This window comes from Neophocaena asiaeorientalis, unplaced genomic scaffold, assembly GCF_003031525.2.
Source record: "Neophocaena asiaeorientalis asiaeorientalis breed wild unplaced genomic scaffold, Neophocaena_asiaeorientalis_V1.1 scaffold43, whole genome shotgun sequence".
Lineage (NCBI taxonomy): Eukaryota > Metazoa > Chordata > Mammalia > Artiodactyla > Phocoenidae > Neophocaena > Neophocaena asiaeorientalis.
The window spans coordinates 3,294,902-3,318,081 of record NW_020173674.1 but is presented as its reverse complement, the minus strand read 5'-3'; the positions used below and the strand labels follow the sequence as shown (position 1 = coordinate 3,318,081).

The window sequence follows — 23,180 nt, the reverse complement described above, 5'->3', positions numbered from 1 at the left end:
AGAAATTCTCAGATTATCCCACAGATGTATTTGGCACACATGCAAAATGATACATGTGCAGGATTATTTGTTACCGTGTTATTTGTAATAGCAGAAGATTGGGAACACAAACAGATGTCCATTGGCAAGTGAATAAAACATAAATGAGGGCTTTTGAATTCATTGGTATGTGCAATCATTGCAGCTATAAGAAAGGAAGAGGACATCATGAACTGATACGGAAACATCTTCAGGTTATATCCTTAACCGAAGAAAAGCCAGGGGAAATGGATGTATTTATTGGCATATATATATATACACACACAATTCTAGATAAGCAAGAAACCCGTGACTTTAATTACCTGTTGTGTGGAAGAGCAAACTGGGCTGCAAGGGAGACTTTTCTTATGTATACCTTTATTACTGTTTCAAAAATATATATATTTTTTGAAGGTTTGTGTTAAAAAAGCTCTGTCCTAAGCCCCCTTCCATTGCTGCTGCTATTACTGTTTTTTAAAAGTTTGTTACAGCTGAAAAGAAACATCTCTGTGGAAATACGGACTTTACGCTGTTGCTCATGGTGGTTTAGACAGTCAAGGTCAGACAGGCAGTTTCTGGTCTCATACTCTGAAGACAATTTCTTTATGATTCAGTAATGTCTTGGGACATGCATAGATCTATGAAATGAAATATTTGAAGATGAAAACTGCTTTATACTCTAGTAAGCGTGAGTAGTGCTAAAAACCACATAACCGGCTTTATTGGGAAGTTTGAAACATTATATAAATACAAACTGGATGTTAACATACTTCATATTGTGTTCTCATTTTGTTATTTTCCAGTGTTTTAGAACTCAGAAGGTACTCATTCCTATTTGAAAGAAGGATTTCTGCCCTTGATTTTTTTTTTTTTTTAACATCTTTATTGGGGTACAATTGCTTTACGATGGTGTGTTAGTTTCTGCTCTATAACAAAGTGAATCAGTTATATATATACATATGTTCCCATATGTCTTCCCTCTTGCGTCTCCCTCCCTCCCACTCTCCCCATCCCACCCCTCCAGGCTGTCACAAAGCCCCGAGCTAATATCCCTGTGCCTTGCGGCTGCTTCCCCCCAGCTATCTACCTTACTATGTTTGTTAGTGTGTAAATGTCCATGACTCTCTCTCGCCCTGTCAAAACTCACCCTTCCCCCTCCCCATATCCTCAAGTCCGTTCTCCAGTAGGTCTGCGTCTCTATTCCCGTCCCACCCCTAGGTTCTTCATGACATCCTTTTTTTTTCTTAAATTCCGTATATATGTGTTAGCATACGGTATTTGTCTTTTTCTTTCTGACTTCCTTCACTCTGTATGACAGACTCTAGGTCTATCCATCTCATTACAAATAGCTCCATTTCATTTCTTTTTAAGGCTGAGTACTATTCCATTGTGTACATGTGCCACATCTTCTTTACCCATTCATCCCATGATGGTCTGCCCTTGATTTTTTTTACTTCATTGGTTTGATTCTCCCTCAACCCCCAGGCTCAGTTTTTTGAAATTTAATTAGAATATTTTCGCCTGTGATATTTCACTGACATTATACACTTGTTTCTAAAACATATGAAATATGCATTCATACTTATATTCAGGTGGTTTTGAAATACACATGTGCATTTATTTTTCAGATTATCTTGACTAATTGTAAGAAACGATGTGTGTTTAAATACTGAAATGCTAATAACAACCGAAAACATTTTGGTTTGCTCTTTAGCAGAAAGATAAAAATATGTGAAGCAAAACTTACAATTACTGTCCATGAGGAAATCCCAATTTTTGCCTAAAAGAAAATACATTCCAAAGAAGAAAGGAGTGATGGCTAAGATAGCTGGATATTTAAATTGGAATTTAGAAACAGAAATGGAACAATTCACTCGTTTACATTGTGAAGAAGTATGTCTACTGCTCGGTATGCCCAGAAACCAAAGTATAAATCCACATAAAAACTTGTGCAGGGATGTTCACAGTAGCATGATTCGTGATAGTTAGAAAGCACAAGCAACCCAAATGTCCGGTAACCAGTGAACGGATAAACAAATTGTGCTGCATCCACATAATGGAATCATTATTGAGGCACAGAAATGAATGAAGCACTGACACACGCTCCAACGTGGATGAACCTTGAAAACATTACACTGAGTGAAAGAATCCAGACACAAGAGGACAGATACTGTCCAAGTCCGTATGTGTGGAGTGTCCAGAATATATGGCACGTGCCTAGAGACAGAAAGCAGACTGGCGGCTGCTGGAGGTTGGAGGAAAGGGGTAGCTCGGAGTGACTCCTAATGGGTCCAGGTTTCTTTGGGGCAGAGAGGCCGGCAGCCCAGGCCGAGGAGGCGGCGGCAGCGGCCAGTCTAGGAGATGCAAGTGTGAGGTCGAATTAGCAGGCCCAGCAGTTGGCAAACATGGAGGAAAAGGAGGGAGGCCATGTGGTCTCCTCTACTCTGGGGGCCAGGAGGAAGATGATGAGGTCCTGGAAGACAGCCGAGTGGAGGTGCATGGTGGGCAGTTGGACAGTTGGGGGGGGGGTGAAGCCTGACACGGGTCAGACAGGCATGGTGTGTAGGGTGAACAGGGGACCTCAGACAGAGCCCCCGGAGCACCAGCTGTTATGAGATGAGCAGAGAACTAGGGACCAGGACAAGGGGGAAGTAGGAAGGGGAGGGGTCAGAAGCTCCCCCATAGGACGGGGTAGGTGCTGGTGTGTCAGCCAGAGCTCATTCAGTGAGGCTGGGGGCTGAGGCCACCTTGCAGTGATGAGTGGGAGAGCAGAAGAAAGAATTAGAGATTGAGATACGACGACTTTGGGGGAAAGTATCTGGACAGCTTACGTCCACGTAGGCGGCCTGTATTTGCTCATGCCCTGTAGTTTTAACCTTGTTTAGAAAGGAAGAAGGAAGTGAAGATTGGCCTTTTTTTTTTTTTTTTAATAAGTTGGGCTAATGATTTCATTCTTTTTATTTTAATTTTTAAATTTATTATTATTATTTTTTTGGCTGCACCGCACGGCTTGTGGGATCTTAGTTCCCTGACCAGGGATTGAACCCAGGTCCCGGCAGTGAAAGCACTGAGTCCTAACCACTGGACTGTCAGGGAAGTCCCTGGTCTTTTTTTTTTAAAAAACAAAGCGAGTACGTACTTAATTGAAATTAAACAGGAATATAAGTTAAAAAGAAAGACTCACCTCCGGCCCACTTTCGCATCCATAGTGGATAATCTGCGTTAGCAGTTTGGTGGGTGTCCGTCTATATTTTAAATAAGAAATACAAGTTTGGGCTTCCCTGGTGGCGCAGTGGTTGAGAGTCCGCCTGCCGATGCAGTGGACATGGGTTCGTGCCCCGGTCCGGGAAGATCCCACATGCCACGGAGCGGCTGGGCCCGTGAGCCGCGGCCGCTGAGCCTGCGCGTCCGGAGCCTGTGCTCCGCAATGGGAGAGGCCACAACAGTGAGAGGCCCGCGTACCGCGAAAAAAAGAAATACAAGTTTGTGTTTGCTTTTAACCAAATTGAGATCGCATTGCAATACTGCTCTGCACCATGTTTTGTTAGGTTCAGAGTGTACAATCTCGATTGCGTAATTGCCAAATGCTAAGTATGAGCATAAATTTCGTCAGTATCTATTCTTAGAAACGAGAAGAAATGAATCAGATCTATTGGGACTTCTGAACTGCTTACGCACTCTGCTCTGTTGCCTGCGATAGTCAGTAATTGAAACTCCAGTGCTGTTGCGTTCACGGCTTTCAGTATGTCTAGTGAGCTCGTGACTCAGATGTTGCAAAGGTGTAAAGTTTGTCTTTTTTCCTTCTAAGTGTCCCTCTGTCCTTCTCCCATCATTAGGTCGCAGAATAAATAGTTATACATAACCTTTCCAAGCATATTTTAATCAACACATTAGAGTTTCAAATATGATTTGCTGATTCATTTTAATGTAGAAACTTCTAATTTTCCTTCAGTTCAAAATTTGACATGCTTTTAAACCTAAGACTGTGGCAAATATCAGTAGCTTCTGTCAGAAGATAAACTAAGTCAGTTCTGCAAGTCAGTTTTTTAGGTGTTCATTTTAGTTTGCTAAAAATTAGACCCCATTTCCATTCTTTATTATACTGCTTGTCCCTACAGTAAGAGGACATACACTTTTTGCCTCCAGCGAAGCTTTAGTCTTGTTTCAGCAGGTTAGCAAAAATAATGAAACGTAATTTAAAAATAAAACAGAGCTATTGGTGGAGATTATAGAGAATAGAAGATGTAGAACCGTAACACGGATGGTCAGGTAAAGAACACGGGAAGGGTGTCGGGACCACGTGAGGGGAGGAAGTGGCCAGACCCTGCTGCTTCCCACTTCCCTTGGTGTCCGGGAAGAGAGAATGGTCATCGCTTCTAGAACCAAATGTTATATCTGATCCATAGGACTTACTTTTTTTTTTTAATAAATTGATTTATTTTTATTTACTTATTTTTGGCTGTGTTGAGTTTTGGTTGCTGTACGCGGGCTTTCTCTAGTTGCGGCGAACGGGGGCTACTCTTCATTGCAGTGCGCGGGCTTCTCATCGCGGTGGCTTCTCTTGTTGTGGAGCACGGGCTTTAGGCGTGTGGGCTCAGTAGGTGTGGCTTGCGGGCTCTAGAATGCAGGCTCAGTAGTTGTGGTGCACGGGCTCAGTAGTTATGGCTCGAGGGCTCTAGAGCACAGACTCAGTAGGTGGCACGTGGGCTTAGTTACTCTGTGGCATGTGGGATCTTCCTGGAGCAGGGCTTGAACCCGTGTCCATTGGCAGGCGGATTCTTAACCACTGCGCCACCAGGAAAGTCTCTTGATCATGGACGTTGATCAGTCACGTCTGGTTCATGTAATCTGATCCTATTATCTAGATCCAGAAATGATAAGTATCGGCACTTTCACGCATCATGTGAAATCAAGTTCTTAAATTGATTTTAGTGGTTGAATGTTATTTTCCCTCGTCTCAGCCCTTGAAAACGTCAGATGGAAATACAAATCTGTATTGTGCAGACTTTTATTTTAAACTGAAAATACTCCAGTGATTGTTGTATCTGTTCAGTTTCAAAGGATACTTCAAACTTTAATTACAGTAAATAGAATGTCACTTTTAACTGGCTTACAGTACTTTTTAAACAGACATTTTTTTCTAAAGAGAAAAAAATGTAGATGCTGACCATTAGGTTCCTGTCATGGTGATAGAGTAGATCGTTTATCGCACATATTTGGGACTTATTCAGGCTCTGCAGTTTTTTCTGCAATGATAATACAAACACAGTGCACATATGAACATGCTTTTGGAATCTTAAACTTTGGAATTTCCTGTCTAATGTTTATCTAAACTCCTAAGTTTAAATTTGCTCTGATACTTTTTCGGTTGAATTCTTTTGAGCAAAGAGGTTTTTCTTTAAGGAGTAAAAATAATTGTGAAGTTCCGTAAATTTGCTTCCTACCATATTCAAAGCAGTATATCGTAGAATGGTTTTAGCTGTTGAATTTATTGTGAGAAACACTTACATTTAGCCAAAATGATGGGAATTAAATATTCTCTTAATAGGTGAATGAAGACAGTTTGGAGCTATTAGGAAAAGCTTGAGGAAACTTTGTATGTAAAAGACATAGGCTTGCTTCTGGTGATGAAAGAGCTAAAGGAAAAGTGACTGTGGAAAAAGGCTTGCGTGTGGAAGTGGGGCTAGATGGTGTCCCTTCTAGCTCCAAGGGGGGCGAATGCGTGAATCGCTAGTTGCGCGTAGCCGGCATGTACAGGCATCTTCAAGCTCCTCCCGCCCCCGCCAGCCCACAAACTTGCAGTGTGCGCTCGTTATGCTTTGACTCCATATTTCACTTAAAGGCAGTGAAATGTATTCATGAGAGATGGTAGAACTTTGGAAAATAAAACACCGAAAGTCACCCTCCTGGGGCCTACAGGCTGCGACCCCACCACCTTGCTGCGGTCCTTCTCCCTTCCCACGCCTCCCTTGTCTTCTTTACCCGCGGAAATTCCGTGGTCCATTATCATCACACACACACGCGCACACACACACACACGCACACACGCACACACGCACGCACACACACACACGCACACACACGCACGCACACACACACACGCACGCACGCACGCACGCACACACACACACACACCACACCCTACCTCACCGTACTCGGAAACCCGCTCCCGTTAAGTCCGTTCCTTGTCCATGGGTGTTGCTGGCAGCCTGCAGTGGACCCGAATGCCCACGGTCGTGGTACTGGTGTCCGACCCCCTCTCTGCTCAGTGGCTACTTGGTGCCCGCCCCTCCTCCCCTCCCCAGTGCACCACGTGTACCCTTCCACTCAATGCAAAGGCATCTGTTTTCTCAGAGAGATTGGAAGAAATTAGAAGAGGACTTCCAGAAATTCCCACCACACATCTCCCTGTGTGTCTGGATCTGTGCTTACGTATTCGACTGCCTTTCCCTTGACTGTGGGTGAACTGGGCGCCCCCGGGAAAGGCACCCTCTGCACGGACCCAGCTGACTGACCTGCTCTCGGCTGCTCGGGTAGTGGCCATTGGCTCCCACCTCTCCCCTGGACTCTGGCCGTCAGCGTGCGAGCCCCTGTCCCCTCCAGCAGCAGGGCTCTCTTGACCCTGTGTCTCCTTTAACCACTGCCCTATTTCTCTTCTCCTCTTAACTCAAAGTCCCTCAAAAGAATGAGCGTGTGCCCACTGCCGTCCTCCTCCCATCCTCTGCTGCCCTCTGTCCACCCAGGCTCCCGACCTGCCATGGTCATGGTCACTGCTGGCCTCCACTTCAGCAGACCCGCCCACCAGGGGCCAGTCAGATGACTCCCAGCAGCTGTTGACCCTGGTGACCATTGCTTCTGGAGCACTGGACTCCGAGGTGTTCCCCTTCCCTCCTGGCCCCCCGCGGCCGCCCTTGCTGACGCCTCTCGTCTCCAAGCCGTCCAGCGTTGGCTTCTCACAGGGCTCAAGCCTCATCTTTTATCGCCCACGCTCAGTGCCATGAGATCACTCTCCCACCTCGGCCAGCATCCCCGAGAAGTCCAGACCGGGAGGTGCAGCTCCACTTGAATGCCTTAGAACCTCTCCAATTAAGCTTGTCCGAAACTGGACTTTTAGACCTCCCTTCAAAGCCTGCTCTTCCCGTAGACATTCCCTTCTCAGAGAATGGGGCCTCCATCCTTCCCTCGCTCCTGCCAGAATCCTTGGAATCGTCCTGGACCCTTACTTCTCTCAGATTTGTTGGATCTGTCGGCAAATCCTGCTGGCTCTACTCTCCAGCGCGCCCTGCCCCCCCACCCCCCGCGGTGTGCTCACTCGCCCGGCCTCTCCTGCGCTTCCCCAACGCCAGGCTGCCTCCCCACATCTGGCCTCACCCTCTTACAGGCTCTTCTGAGCACAGCTCCAGAGGACCCTTTGAAAGCTGATGACGGCCACAGCAGGGGGCACAGGGGATCCTTGCATTTCGCCCTGAGAATTCTTCTGTGTTCTGCGTCTCTCTAGTCTTGGTCTCGGGTCAGACCCTCACTTCTCCCCGGGGTTCTTGCTGTGGCCTCAGCTGTCTTCTCATTCTTAACCTCCTCCAGCCCAGCTTCGGCCCTGCTCCCAGGGACTTTTGTTTACCCAGCAAACCCATTTTGAGCAGCACATCCTTTGTGTCAGGCACTGCCTGGAACTTTGAACAGTTTGGCCCCTTCCCTGTTCAGGGCCCCCAAAGTCTGTAAATAAGACAGCTCCCAGAGCCTTCAGGATGAAGCACAGACTCCTTACGGGGTCCGCGGGACCTTAGTCTAGCCTCTGCCCACCTCCAGCCTCACCTTACTCCTGCCTGCGGATGCCCTTCTCCAACTTCAGTGCTGTACTTTCGTGACGAGGCTCTTGCCAGCTGGACAGCTGGGTCCTGCTTGCCATTCAGTGCAGGGGCCATCCCGGCAGCAAACCTCCCATCAGAGGTGGCTTCTGCTCTGCTCCCACGGTGGCCTGGGTGACTCTCATGCAGAGCACGGGGGTCGTTGCTCGCTTGCCTGTCTGTGCTGTCGGAGCGCCCCGGGAGCGGCCAGGCGCACCTCCTGGCGTTCAGCCAGACCAGGTGTGCAGCCGTTTCTCGGATGCATTGTGACTTCCAGTTAGGACGGCAGCATAAACTCATGCTTTGACATATGTCTTCTCCAGACCCAGCAGCGGAAAGATACATTTAAACAGAGAAACATAAACCAGAAAATATGGCCAGGCCCCCAAAAGAGGAAAATACCCTTAAGGATAGAAGCGGGACACCCAGTGTGGGGAGCTTGAGCTGGCCTGACGCCCTGGCCTGCGGTGCTCCAGGCCCTGAGCCGGTGGAGGCACAGGAGACGTGGCTCCCGTGGGTTACGGTGATAGGATCCAAAGCGTTGAGGTGAATTAGAACTAGATTCAGACTCGCTTTCTGAAGCTGGGGTTGGCCTCAGTGTATAGTGGCCAACTGCCCTCTGTACATTGGGGCTTTATGGGAAGTTGTGGGCCCGGGGAGGGCAGAAAGCAATACCTGGAAGGCATGGCCCTGTCTGGTGGTTGGTTCTCTAAGAGGATCTGCACTGACTGTAATGGAAGCAGGCAGCAGGGGCCCTCGGTCACCATGGAAACGTAGTTCTGGCCTGAGGCCTTGGGAGGCCCAGAGGGGCAACCACAGGACCTAGGCTGGGTGGGGGGAGGTCGGCACCAACAACATCACCTCCTACTCGAGGGGAGCTGGAACCCACGTCCCACAACACGAAGATCTCACACTGAGAGACCCTCCCAGAGCCCGCTCCTTCCGCAGCCGTGCCTTTACTCCATGTGAGATTCGCGGATGGGGCCTGGCAAAACCGCCAGAGAAGTGTGCTTCGGATGCTTGAGACCTGAGCTAACATCCATGAAGAGCAACTAGAAATCACAGGACAAGAAGAGACAAAAATGAAACAAGAGCGGGAGGGCCTGGCCGAGAAACAACTTGAAATCCAGCCGGTGAGAAACACGTTAGGACGATGAACTGTGGACTGGGCATAATCAAAGACATTTAGTGACAGGCATTTTCTTCATGAAACTGACTCAGACTGCAGTGCAGAGGGGGACAGTGTGATCAAAGAAAAATCCAGGGCCCTGAATTCAGACGACCTTAGAGCCAGCCCTGCCTTTGACCCTCCCGAGTAGTAACTGCCTCTCAGCCTAGGCTGGTCTGAGTCAGGCTTTCTCTCACCTGTAGCGGGAAGACTGTTTCTCATACAGGATCTTAGTAATTAGATGGAAACCTCTCCCTGATGTTAGACGTTAGACGATCTGACAGTCAGCTAGTTATTTACCAGAGGAATCAGCTAGTCAGTGTAATTAACACGGGCACATCTGAAAGAAATCTCAGACACTCAGGAAGGGAAACGAGCTTGCTGCGAGGACAGGGAGAGGAGACGTTGTCCACATGGCTGCCCCGCCCTTCCTGCTTCCCAGCCATAAAGCCCGGAGCCGATGCTGCCGGCCAGGTCTCTGAAGATGTATCTTCAGAATCTGGGTCGGGTTTGAAGACACATTGGGTTATTTCTCTCCAGCGTTACTGGGATGTCTTCGTGTTTGCAGGTCTGCGCTGAAGTACTGAAGTAAAGAGTCGTTCACATTCTGTAGCTGATTGATGCTCTCCGGAGAGCACCGTGTATATGTGCGCGCGCGCGCACCTGTGTAAATTGTGGTGAAATATATACAACATAAATTTACCATTTTCACCAGTTTATTGACTGTCTGGATGACTTCAGTGGGGTCAGGCTAACAGACTGGCCTTGGGGTACCATTAGCCTTTTTCCCGGGGGACACTCCAAAGCCTGTTGCCTTCTAGACCTTTTTTCTTTACTCTCCCCAGTGGTTCTAGGTCACATGCCTGTGAGTCATCTTAAAATATCTTTATCCACTTTGGTATTAGGATTTATGTTCAGGAAAATATCTCGGACTTCCCTGGGTCTTGAGAAGGCAGGCTTGGATTCCCTTCCCCGCCGTGTGCGTGCCAGGGTTGGGGGTGGAGGGGTGAAAGTCGGTCGGAGTTACGGTGTTCTGTGTGGTCTTGGGCTGCTCGGTGGACCCCTCATTCTCTGGAGGGTCAGAGAGGTCCCGCTTATCCCAGGGCGGGAGTTGTCTTTGTGTGAAGCCTGGAGAGGCTTGACGGGAATTGGTCTTTAGAGACACTCTCTCGCTCTCTTTTGTATTTATATTTATATCTATTTACTTACTTAACTGTTTTCTAGGAGTTTGCAGCACTTACTAAAGAACTAAATGTATGCAGGGAACAGCTCCTCGAAAGAGAAGAAGAGATTGCTGAACTGAAAGCGGAAAGGAACAACACCAGGGTCAGTAGGGGATTCTCTGTGTTAACATTTGCCTCGGGGTCACGACTGGGCTCCGTGTTGCTGTCTTTAAACTCAAAAGATGATCCACTCTGTCTGTTTTTAAACACATTTTCGACATTTTCCCACTGAGTGGACTGGGGTTGATCAGTTCAGGGTTCTCAGACTTTGCTTGAAATTAATGATGAGAGTTAATGCAATTTTAATATATTCGAGGGGGAATTTCTCTAACTTTATTTATTTATTTATTATTTTTTGGCCACGCCGCACGGCAAGCGGGGGCGGGTCTTAGTTCCCTGAACAGGGATCGAACCCATGCTCCCTGCAGTGGAAGCGCTGAGTCCTAACCCCTGGACCGCCAGGGAAGTTCTCTCTGACTTTAGGCAGAACCAGAGGGATTCAGACCTGTCTTCGCACGGTTTTGGCTTTAGTGTGAGATTGAAAGGAGTTATTTGCCCCAGATTCAAATATGAGATTGAAAGTGCTCTGTAAACCGTGCTCACCTTGGCCTTGCCCTGCAGCTGCTGCTGGAACATCTGGAGTGTCTGGTCTCGCGGCACGAGCGGTCCCTCAGGATGACGGTGGTGAAGCGGCAGGCGCAGTCCCCGGCAGGCGTGTCCAGCGAGGTGGAAGTGCTTAAAGCGCTGAAGTCGCTATTCGAGCACCACAAAGCCCTGGATGAGAAGGTACCGCCGCCACACGGCAGTTCCGGGTTTGTACACGTGCTGCGTCATTTGGCGGACAACGCAGGTGTTTGTGCAGCTTTAGTTGACTTTTGAGCTTCTTGAATTCTTGTAAACACAGTTTTTTAATAAGAAGCCAGAGTTCTATATAGTTAAAAAGTATTAGTTGGCATAAATGTCTCGAGATTTATTATATCCTGTGTATCAACTGGCTATTAGGAATTGGGTAATAGAATTTATTTAGGGTGAAATTTTAAAGCTATTAGCAAGCAGGTTTTCTTGACGTTAAGATCAACGAAAGACATTAAAGGTATTCTATTATGTTATATTACACTAATAGTCTGCTAGGATAGCTATGCAATAAGAATTGAATTAACATATATACACATACACACACACCAACTGGATCCCTTTTGTTTTCAGGTGAGAGAACGGTTACGAGTAGCCCTTGAAAGGTGTAGTTTGTTAGAAGAAGAATTAGGTGCCACACATAAAGAGGTAAGCTTGATAAATCGTCCTACAGTTTCAACTGAGGGTTCCTAATTCTTAATCCCTTCATTTTAAAAAAGTATGAAGACTGTAGTAGTAGGTATCAGATGTTATTTATCTTTCTGATTGAGGACCAGCCCATCTGGATCATTTCAACGATTAGTAAACTAGACTTTTATCTCAGAGTTGCAGAATCTCTTAAGTACCCCTGTCTCCAGTAGAAGGTAAATTCTGACTTTAATGACCTGGTTATGTTCAGGATGGATAACATCACCATGTGTTTTCTTTTCAGTTGTGTTTTTCCAAATGGAGTTTTGCTGCCTTTACTTATTTCTTTACTCTCATTCAATTGTTTGCGTTTAGCTAATGATTCTTAAAGAACAGAATAACCAGAAAAAGACACTAACGGACGGGGTGCTTGACATAAACCATGAGGAAGAGAACACGCCGAGCGCGAACGGAAAGGCAAGTCCCTGGTCCCCTCTGTCTGGTTCTCGTCCCACCCGTCCAGTCTGTGCACGCGTGTTGGGAACCTGTCGCCAACGCACCACTTCGGCCCGAGTGGCCGTGAGAGTCGTGTGAACCCACAGCGTGCAGAAGGCAGCTTTGACCTTACCGACTTCCCAGAAGTGCTTTATTTCCTCCCTCAGCAAACAAGGCTGTTTAAGGGTTCTTTCCCCCCATTAGAGATCTTCTGACGGTTCTCTGAGCCACGAGGAAGACCTGGCTAAAGTGATTGAGCTCCAGGAAGTCATAGACAAGCAGTCAAGGGAGCAGAGCCAGATGAAGGAGCGCCTGGCCGCCCTGTCCAGTCACGTGACAGAGCTGGAGGAAGATCTGGACACGGCCAGGAAAGACCTCATCAAATCTGAGGAAGTGAACACAAAGTTGCAACGGGATGTCCGTGAAGTGAGTGACAGTCGCCATGTCAGTGTTGTCATGGGGTTGAACGTGTGGACTGTTTCGGTTTGATTGTCACTTATTCTCCCAGTTACTTCAACCTTGGGGTGACTGTATGAGTAAGAGCAAAACAGAACAGAGCCCTGAGGCTTTGACTGGCGGCTTCCCCGTTTCTGTGTCAAGGTCTTTAAAGGTAGGGGAGGCCTGGTGCAGCTGGTCCGTTGGCAGCGGAACGGACATGAAGCCGGCCCCTCCTGCTGTGCTGCTGTGAGTGTACTGGCCTGGGTGTGGACGCCTCGTTCCTATAAGTCCTAGGCTGTCGAATGTATTCCTGATTATGCTCAGGTTGCCTTTTGATACACTTCGAGCGAGTGTGGTGGCCTCTGCGGTGGTAGTTCTCTCGGAGAGACGTGAGCATGGGCTGTGGGCTCTGCCAGGGCGGCACTGTTGGCTGTGTTTCTAGTTTTCTGGTGTTCCGCTCCTTGAGGGGAATGTACGATACTGATGTTGGTGGTCGGACAGAGTGGCGTTTGTTCACACTTGGGTCATCAGGCTCATGCTGTAAAAATACGTAGAAATGTGTGCATCTCTGGCAGACGTTTCTGCATGTATCGTGATTTACGAGAAACTAGCCCGCTGTCACTAAAAACAAATGAGCGCTGGGTGCCTTCCCTGGCACCTCCTCCTGTTAGCGTAACCTCTCCTTTGTAAACAGACAGCTCCTACCCCCTCCCCCCCACCTTGTGAGACCACCGCAGAGAGAACCCCTTTCACGTGTATGTAGAACAGGTGTACATCCTGTTCAGTAGCTTGGTGTGAGTAATTTTATGTAAGAATTCAAAACAAATATCTGCATGTATCTATATAACCTGCCTACATTATTCTTTGGCAACAGGAGGAGGCGAGGTGGCAGAGTTTAATATGCAGAGAATTTTGAAAAGAAAATTTTAAGACTTGCCATTTTTAATATTAAGACTTTGCTAATATTGGTTACTTAGTGAACAGGGAGGGACCTGAAGCGGATTTTTAGCTGGGGACAGGAATTGCAGTAGCAGAAAGTTCAGGTCCTAGTTTCCGCGTTTGATACGGTGTAATATAATTTTGCTTTAGAAGAATTAGGCTTTAGAAGGCTGCTTCCAGTTGTATTAAACTTCTTTTGTGTGTTCTCAATTTTATTTATTTTTGGCTGCGTTGGGTCTTCGTTGCTGCACGCGGGTTTTCTATAGTTGCGGCAAGCGGGGGCTACTCCTGTTGCGGTGCGTGGGCTTCTCATTGCAGTGGCTTCTCTTGTTGCGGAGCACGGCTCTAGGCGCGCGGGCTCAGTAGTTGTGGTTCGCAGGCTCTAGAGCGCAGACTCCATAGTTGTGGAGCTCAGGCTCAGTAGTTGTGGCACTGTGGCTCACAGGCTCTAGAGCACAGGCTCCGTAGTTGTGGAGCACGGGCTCAGTAGTCGTGGCTCGCAGGCTCTAGAGCGCAGGCTCGGTAGTTGTGGCGCATGGGCTTAGTTGCTCCACGGCACATGGGATCTTCCCGGACCAGGGATCAAACCCACGTCCCCTGCACTGGCAGGCATATTCCTAACCACTAGGCCACGAGGGAAGTCCCCAGTTGTATTAAACTTTGAGCTCTGTTTCCATTTGTTAATATTATTACTTTAATTCTGTGGTAATTGGATGAGATTTCATCCGACTTTTACCCAAGAAAATGAGACACATATCTCCCTGTTGCCTCTCCAGCTGTATCGTGAGGCAAACAGAGGTCCTGTCTTCATGGCAGATGCCTTCCCCCTCCTGGAATTCTGGCAATAACAGGATATTTTATTATACTTTTTCTCTTTTTTTGGGTAATATTATGTAGAAAAGGATAAACTTGGTAAACTGAGTGGCCAGACATAGCATTAAGACAGATGAGTGCTGGGATTTCCCTGGTGGGCCAGTGGGTAAGACTCCGTGCTCCCAATGCAGGGGTCCAGGGTTCGCTCCCTGGTCGGGGAAGTAGTTCCCGCACGCCACAACTAAGAATTCACATGCCGCAACAAAGATCCTGCGTTTCGCAACTTAAACCGAGTGCAGTCAAAATAAATAAATATTTAAAAAATAAAAAAGACAGATGAGTGCTAATTACTTGGTGAATATTTATGATCTTTGAGGTAGGTGCGTTTTCATTCACATCGGAGAAAACTGGCATGTCTGTCAATTTAATTTGGAGGACAGTAATTTTATATTTGATTTGAAACTTAGGATTGAGCCCAGTTTGTTCTCTCTCTGAGTACACCCGTCTGTTACGTATTGGTTACTTCCCTTCTCTCCCTCTGGAATGCCCGACATAGGCCATGGCCCAGAAGGAAGACATGGAAGAGAGGGTCACGACTCTGGAGAAACGCTACCTCGCGGCACAGCGTGAAGCCACCTCCGTGCACGACCTCAATGATAAACTGGAAAATGAAATTGCAAATAAGGAGTCTGTGCATCGACAGGTAGTGGTTTTTATCGAATTTTGTCTGGCTTTTATTAATTACTTACTAATGAAGGGGGGAAGACCTTTTCCTGTGACTTCCATGTTGGAAATCAAGTCCCAGGGTAAAGTTTTTGTGATCTTAGAGTATTATGTTCAGAAGTGTGGTGTACATTGTAGATCAACTGTACTAGCATAAAATAAATTTTTTAAAAATTGTGGGTGACTGCAATTTACAGGTTTTCATTTTTTAGGATTTGGTTCAACCATTTTGTGGAGCTGCACTCCTGACTCTTGTTGCTTGTTAGCATTTTTACCAAAAGAGCAGAGAGTGGCAAAGAACTTCAAGGCAGCTGGCTGCCTGTTGGTAACTGGGGTCAGTGTGGTAAATGGCAGATTGAGAGATGCAGCCTGAGTAGGAAGGTCTGTGCCTCCTGTGGTTCGGTTTGCCTCACTTGCTCCTGTTTCTGTGTGGTCTCAGATAACCAAGAGTTAACTAGGGAAACCAAACCTGGCTTCTGGAAAACAAAGTGAGTTTGTCTGGTGTGTTATAAAGTGTATCATTGGCCCCAAAATAAAAATAAAATACTAGAAAGCCATTAAAACTTATGGTGTGGAATGCTAATTAAGAGCCTCAAAATGTTCAAAATGATGACTTTAACAGGCAGATCAGAAAATACTACGTACCATGCGCTGTTATTTTCTGAGGGTTTTGAAGCATAATCTGTTGTTTGTATATGTACGTAGAGATATATGCACACAGAAAAAAGAAGAAAGCTGCATAGAAACAAGCGTTAACCTCTCAGGAACTGAGCTTACACATGATTTAACATTTCACCTTTTTTAAAGAAAGAAAAATCTGTCTAAATTTTCTACATTGAAAAATTTTCAGAGTAAGAGGATTTTCTAAAAGAATGACCCTACATTTACAAAGCTAAAACTTGACCAGTATTCCCTTAGGCACGCTCTTAGCAGGTCTGGATTTCAAAGGAGATGAACGCTGTATTTTGGCTTACATGCCCGCGACAGCCTGTTGAGTAGGGTTCTCTTCAAATGAGGATTCTGATGATGTTTCAAGAAGGGTTAGTACTGAACCCTTCTTTCCTTAACTTGTCAATAAGAATAAATAAGCTCCTACAGAAAACGGGTTTGCTTTCATGTATAGGAACGTGTGTGTGTGTGTGTGTGTGTGTGTGTGTGTGTGTGTGTTTTCAGACTTCTTTGGAGGTATTTAGGAAGAGCAGATACTTTGGCAAGAGGTGTTTTGCACGTTGAAATCAAGCCCAAGAAAGTGGGTGTGCGCTCTTCACAGAAAGAAAAACTTCACTGTGAGGCAGCTGGCAAAACAGCTGTGCCTCCATCAGAGCTGATTTAGTAGACGATTAAAAACGGAAATGGCTGAACCATTCGCCCGTGTTGACGCTTTGCTCTCATTTTGTAGACTGAGGATAAAAACCGCCAGTTGCAAGAGCGCCTGGAGCTGGCGGAGCAGAAACTGCAGCAGACCCTGCGGAGAGCGGAGACCCTCCCCGAGGTGGAGGCGGAGCTGGCCCAGCGGGTGGCCGCGCTCTCCAAGGTGCTGCCCTGGGTCTCCTTGCGGGGCAGACGCTGGAGTTGGGTGTTGAGGGTGATTTGTTCACGTGCCTTATCGTTGTGGTCTTGTCAGCGCCCCTAAATCCACCAAGCAGCTCAGACTTGTTTTCAGTGCTGTACTGTCTGAGACTGGAGCAAGTTTGAATGTCAGACATTATCCCTGCTTTTGTGTCATCCCCACATTCTTTTCCCTCCAGTTTTGTCGGATGTGTTCTGTGTGTCCCCGGGGTGCTTCAGCTCAGAGTCACTGCTGCTTGGAGCTACTTAAGTCAGCAGCTCCAAGGTTAGGGTAGAAGGTTTGTGGAAGAGCAGGGTAGTTTTTCTCAGAAGTAGGAAAATCCCATTCTCTGTCGAAGACCGCCGAAGTAACTTCGTAATAAACAAGTTTTTGAGTCCTTATTCATTCACTGGTTCAACAAATCATGGTGGGGCACGTGCCAGGCCCGGTCCCTGCCCTCACAGCCTCACCATCCCCGGACAGCCAGCAGGTGAGAGGGGGCTGTCCCGGTGACGCAGCGGCGCTGGGGGCGGCTCGTCCACACGGCGGGGAGGAAGCGCACAACCAGCCACCGACCCAGTCTTCCAGGCGTGTGGTCCTGCACTGCCAGTAGGTGCTGGCCAGGCCCAGAGAAGCGGGCCCTGGCCTGTGCTGGTGCATCCGTCAGGAGTTCTGTGTTGCCTGCCTGGAGCTCAGTGAGCTGCTAAGGGGGCCGGACAGACCCGGGGTGGGCACGTGGCGTCAGGTGCTCACAGACCGTCCTTAGAGCAAGTTCATTGCTAACAGCTGTAACAGAAGCGCTCCTTTTCCTTCGTGATCTGCATTTAAAGTCTCGGTTTCTTTTCTCCCCTGTCATCTCTCCTGTCCCTGGTCGGCCTTGTAGTCTGACCTTTTGTCTGCTGGAAACTCTGCCACTAAGGAAGCTACACTGTTCGAACTTACCTCCCAGCTTAGGAAGGTAGAACGTGTACATCGCTCTTGGCTGTGCTTGCCGCTGCCTGCTTCCCGTGCTGCCTCACCCAGAGCAGTCTGAGGCTGGGGCGAAAACACAGCCCACGGGTGTGGGACCTGGGGTGGGGGGAGCACATCTTCTCTCACGAGTCGATCGCCAGCGCCCGCCACGCCTCAGTCACCTGCCCGAGGGGGTGAATTGCCTCCCGGGGTCACGCATGGGGCCACGCAGGACGTGCGAGCAGGCGTCAGCGCGTGCCTTCCGCTGAGCACGGGGCGCGTGGTCCACGCACAGCACGTCCTGCTTGTGGCTGCTGCAGTCGTACCCCGCGTGTTGTCAGGAAAGGGCAACTATGAGCTGAACTGACACCATTCTTTGCTGGCAGGCCGAAGAGAGACACGGCAACATCGAGGAGAGGCTGCGCCAGATGGAGGCACAGTTGGAGGAGAAGCACCAGGAGCTGCAGCGGGTACGTGTCCGGGCAGAGAGGCCAAGCGCCGGGCCGGGCCTGGGGGCTGCTCCCCACCCCCCACCGCCGTGTGCACTCGGCGTGCGGCCTCGTCTGCGCGCTGTCTGCTGACTGGCGCACCCACCACGTGCTTGCCCGCAGGCGGGGTGTAGGGGGAGGAGGCCGCCTGCCGCTCTGACCAGCCTGTTGCGGGAGCTGCTCCAGGTACAGGTGGGACCTTACGGGCCCCCCTCAAACAAGCCTGAGGTGCCAGCCCGGGGTGCCCGTGACACTTAAGGCACAGCGCCCTAGGCGTTGGGTCTGCTTGCCTGGGGTGTGGCACTGGAGTCCCAGATCCCGGTCACGGGCCTGATCGCTGTCCTGAACCCCAAAGTATTGTTCCAGACACAAAGGTAGACGTAGGGATGGCCGTTCCTGAGCAGGAGGAAAACTCCTGTGCTCGGAGATGGGATAAAAAGGAGCATCGGGAAAGCGTGGTGGTGGAGGCTCACATCAGCTGAGTCCTGAGAGAGCTTTCCTGGAAGATTTGGTCACACGGCGAGATGGAACCTCCAGGAAATAGAGCGAGTGGTGGCCCCAGGTCCAGGCGCGCGACATCAGTACTGTCACCACCAGAACGCGGCGTTCCTGGGCCTGGACTGCAGAGCAGCAAACGTGAGCTTCCAGGAAGGAAAGCGTCTGCCTCCCGTCAAGAGATCCGCATGCCAGGCGCCCCTGCCCCCCACACAGGCACGCGCCCTCCCCTCTTAGGCAGAGAATTCGACTCTCACCGCTTGAGGGGTGCACTTCATTACTTCCAGAGCTCGTTGCAATAGGGATGCAGTTTATGACTAAGGCAATTCAAAGCAAACTTTTAAGTGGTTTTGCTTTAAAAATATTTGAGGGACTTCCCTGGTGGCGCAGTGGTTAAGAACCCACCTGCCAGTGCAGGGGACGTGGGTTTGAGCCCTGGTCCGGGAAGATCCCACATGCCGCGGAGCAGCTAAGCCCTTGCACTACAACTACTGAGCCTCTGCTCTAGAGCCCGCGAGCCACAACTACTGAAGCCCGCGCTCCGCAACAAGAGGAGCCCCCGCTCGCCGTAGCTAGAGAAAGCCCACGTGCAGCAACAAAGACCCAACGCAGCCAAAAATAAATAAATTTATTTATTTATTTTTAAAATTTGAATGCTGAGAGCCTTATCATACGGTGAGCTGGGTCTCTTCTAGATGATGGTGGTTGCTGTGTTTTGGGCGTGATTCTGAGCGCTTTGTATTTAGTGTTTCCAACAACCTAGGAGAAGAGGGAGACCCGCCGAGGGGACCTGCCCTGACGTGTGCTGCCTGTCAGCACTTTCTGTCCCCTCCACTTTTCTTCTGTGTTCATTCAGGGTGTGGGGTGAAAATAAGCTTTTGAAACCGTGAAGCTGATGCTAGGTTTATAGAACACAGACTTACCAATTTTATTACATTTAAAAATTACTTGCGGTAATTATTTCTAGTTTTTTAGTATAAATTATCATTACAAAGAATTCAGGTGATGTTAAGAGTATAAAGAAAAACATGTGAAAGTCTGTCTCCACTGTTTTTTTTCCCAAAATGAAATTTTTTACCTTTTGCTTTATAAGTTGAACTCATTTTACCCCCTTAATCCAGATTCAAGCTTCTGTTTACATGCTGGGAAGTTCCCCCTCCAGTGTGTGTGTAAGCTGATCGCCTTTAAAATATGCTTGTTTTCTGCGTGTAAATCTGCTCCTTGAGTCCATCAGACAGTTAATGGCTGGTGACACTAATGAGGCCCCCTGGGTGCTTTGTTGAACAGAAGCAGTGGGAGGGACCTTTCTCTGCACCTGCAGTCAGCTCTGGTGATCCAGTCGGTTCTGGTGACGGTGCAGAGTCCACCGGAGATGGCAGTGGGAGGGGCAGCCTGGGGAGCCAGGGCATAGACCAGTCACGTCGTCGCTCCTTGGCGCTTTTAAAATAATGACCGTACTTGTTCTTGAAGTTTATAAGTTTTTGTTTTTCCTATTTTAGGCAAGGCAGAGAGAAAAAATGAATGAAGAACACAATAAACGTTTATCAGACACTGTTGACAAGCTTCTTTCAGAATCTAACGAGAGGCTTCAGCTTCATCTTAAAGAGAGAATGGCAGCTCTGGAAGATAAGGTGCGCTAGCACAACGTCCCTGAAGGCCCCTTTGCAAAAGGGGCGCCAGGGGTTACGTCCTTGCCCAGGCTGTGCGTATGGGACATTGCCTATCATTCTTACTCTCCAGAACAAGAGCTGGAGAACTGTTTCCATAGCGGGCCAACCACGTAGTAAATATCTTAGGCGTTTACCGATTGTGAGTAATTGAGTAGAAGAAGTTCGTGCTGATCAGCTAAGTAGCGTGAAGGCAGCCACAGGCGATCCGTAAAGGAATGGACGTGGTTGTGTGCCACTGACGGGCCGAGTTTATCAGCCCCTGCGCCAGAGTTTTCTAGGTCCACCCTCACCCCTTCATTGCTCTTGCATTAGAGGTTTATGTCTGTCTCTTGTGTGTGATGTAATATAAAAGATTTAACCATCTAAAAACTCAGCGTTCTCATATTCCAACTCCAGCCTTCTCTCTTTTCATTTGGTTTGGAAAATGTCTTAAGCCTGGACTCCTGCTACTCTCATCATGGAACTACTTTAGCTGTAACCAGAGTAAAGGAGTAGCCGAGAATCTATGTCAGAGAAGCTCTGATGGGCGACACTTTGGTTCAGGTTTGATAAAAAACCTGTCCCGACTGCACCAGCGCCCTACAGATGAGGCCCAAGAATTTGCCCTGAGGTTGGCACCTGGGATGCTGCTTGTTTGGGAGAGACCAGTGGTTACCAGTGATGATGTGGTACATTTTATTTTACACAAAACCCACGATGAAGTGCATTACTAGAGACCACATAGGGCAGTTATCTCACTTCCTCCCTGATCTGCGGGCCGGCCTTAAGGTAGGAATATTTTTGTCTCAGATTTGAATTTTGCACGTGAAACTTGTGCCGGTCTCCCGAGTGACCACTGAACCGCAAAAGCTGAAAGCCGGTATAAACCAGTTTAACTTAGCCCATGAACTTGACCTCCTTACATCTAGAAAATCAGTCGGTGAAGAAGGGAATTTTATATGTACAGGTTATGATGAAAAGGTGTCATCTGGCCTCGTGGCTCGCATTTTACCCTGGGAGTGTGATCTGCCCGTTAGTGGCCCGTTCCTTCCCGCGGCGCTTTACTGTTTCAGACAGAACCGTAGCCTTCCTATAGTACGTGGGACATTTTTAAGAATTAACACTAAAAGGCTGTTTATATCTTTTTCAGAATTCCCTCCTACGAGAAGTTGAAAATGCAAAAAAGCAATTAGAAGCGATGCAACATGATAAGGTGCGTCAATCTCTAGGTTGTTTAGAAATCTGTCAAGAGCTGAACTGAGCTGGGTTCATTGTTACTATAATTGTTACAGCTGTTGAGCAGGAGTTGAGCTACGTTTTCTTTATGGCTAGTCCACTGCTATAACATGCACAGCACTCCGGGATTTGTATGTTGAAGGCGTTTGCATTTTAGATGGATTTAGAGTCCAGCAGGTGTGTGTGGTTCAGAATTCTGAGTCCTTTCTGGGTTCATTTGAAAGCTGAAACAAAGCAGGAGCCTTTCATCTGGAACAGTGCCGTCCATCAGAAAGATAATAAGAGCCACATGTGTAATCTAACATTTCCTAGTGGCCACGTTTAAAACGGTAAAAAGAAACAGGTGAAGTCAATTTTATTGTATTCTACCCTATGTAATCAGAATGTTATCTTATCGTATAATTGCTCTAAAAACGAATGAGCTACTTTACGGTCTTCTCTCCACCTGAGTCTTTGAAACCCGCGGTGTGGTTTCTGGTCACAGCGCTTGGCGCCCTGGGGTGGCCCGTCTCAGGCGCTCAGTAGCCACAGGAGGTGCGTGGCAGCTGTGGCCCACAGCACAGAGCAGGAAGGCTGTCCATTGACTCAGCAGCTCTGGCAGTCTGCCTTGTCGCTCTGCCCTGTGAGGAAGTGACGCTGGGAGTAGAGATGGCACGTGAGTGGATGTGTGCTTGGCGTAGACAGCTAAAAGCAATGCAGAGGAGCGAGTGCGATGGAGAGTGAATCCTGCGTGTGTGTCCCCCACCCCTGCCCCAAGTACAGCTTGTCTCAGAATTCATTATTGTTAATGGTTTGGCGTTTCTCTTCTGAGAGCTTTTCTACGACCAAGATGTAACTTTTTGTTCACTGCAGTTTATAAAGTTAATACTGGTCTGAGCGTTTATGTTTGCTATGGGACTCTTGGAGAACATTTTCTCAGAATTAAAATGTTTGGATTTTATAGCTGCTAATGTAACCTGTTATGGTTTTGTTCAGCATTTGAGCACATTTTGATGCAAGTCATTTTATATCCTGAAAGCAACACGTGTTATGTCATTTGCTGTTTTGTAGGATCAGCTCGTACTAACCCTGGAAGCCTTGAGAGCTGAACTGGACCAGACGGGGCTGAGAGGGGCTCCCCTACACCACAGGTAGGACGTTCCCCAGGTCACAGCTCTGCTCAGCACTGCCGTGTGTATACAAGGGCGTGTCATGGCTGTGTGGACGGTGTGACTGGGTGGGTATAGCTCGTGGTCGCGCCTCCAGGAGCCTGTAGCTTAGTGGCAGGCTAGAGGGAAGAGTAGAACGTCATTCCTAAGGTTAGAACTCGGTACCTAGGAGAGTGGCATTCACATTACTGACAAGACTCAAAACCACAGGAGGCGGTTTGGAAGGAGGGTGGTGGCTCGTTAATATTTGGGTGTATTCATTTGAGGGACCTGACAGACTGTGACACTGATGTTTCTTAAGAATCGCAGAAGGTTAGTGACTTGCAGTCATTTTAAAATTTATTGAGACATGACTTGGCGTTGGCTGCCGTGGGAGGAACCACCTGGCTTGTGAATGAGTTGAGCAAATGACTCAGCATCCTGATTTTTTTCTTACTTGTCATTATAGGGGCAATAATTCTTTTTAAGCTATTTAAATTTTTCTTTGCTTTCTTTGCGGAAAATGATCATCAAGTGAGAGTTAAACTTTAGCAAAAGTTATTGAAGAGCTTAACTGGTGACGTTCATTCATCTGTAGGAAAGAGACTCCTGCTTGAATCGTGATTCAGGAGACAGTTCGGAGCCTATACAGATACTGCAGCGTTTGCAAACGCAGGGGACCGTCAGGGTCTAGGGTCCTTGCTGAACCTCCTAGAAAAAAAGAGAAATCAAGGAAGATAGAGGCAGAGCCAGGAGTGTTCTCT

At 48.0% G+C, this 23,180-nt stretch overlaps 1 protein-coding gene across 1 annotated transcript in view; it reads left to right on the top strand.

Annotated features, from left to right (window-relative positions):
- The window catches only part of PPFIA1 (PPFI scaffold protein A1), a 100,859-nt gene that overhangs the window by 39,323 nt on the left and 38,356 nt on the right, over positions 1–23,180 (top strand). Inside the window, exons 2-12 of the mRNA XM_024749271.1 lie at positions 10,255–10,356; positions 10,875–11,039; positions 11,460–11,534; positions 11,889–11,990; positions 12,213–12,434; positions 14,755–14,901; positions 16,321–16,455; positions 17,808–17,891; positions 19,904–20,035; positions 21,204–21,266; positions 22,340–22,419. Of these exons, the coding sequence (XP_024605039.1) occupies positions 10,255–10,356; positions 10,875–11,039; positions 11,460–11,534; positions 11,889–11,990; positions 12,213–12,434; positions 14,755–14,901; positions 16,321–16,455; positions 17,808–17,891; positions 19,904–20,035; positions 21,204–21,266; positions 22,340–22,419 (1,307 nt within the window). The remainder of the gene's footprint in view (positions 1–10,254; positions 10,357–10,874; positions 11,040–11,459; positions 11,535–11,888; positions 11,991–12,212; positions 12,435–14,754; positions 14,902–16,320; positions 16,456–17,807; positions 17,892–19,903; positions 20,036–21,203; positions 21,267–22,339; positions 22,420–23,180) is intronic.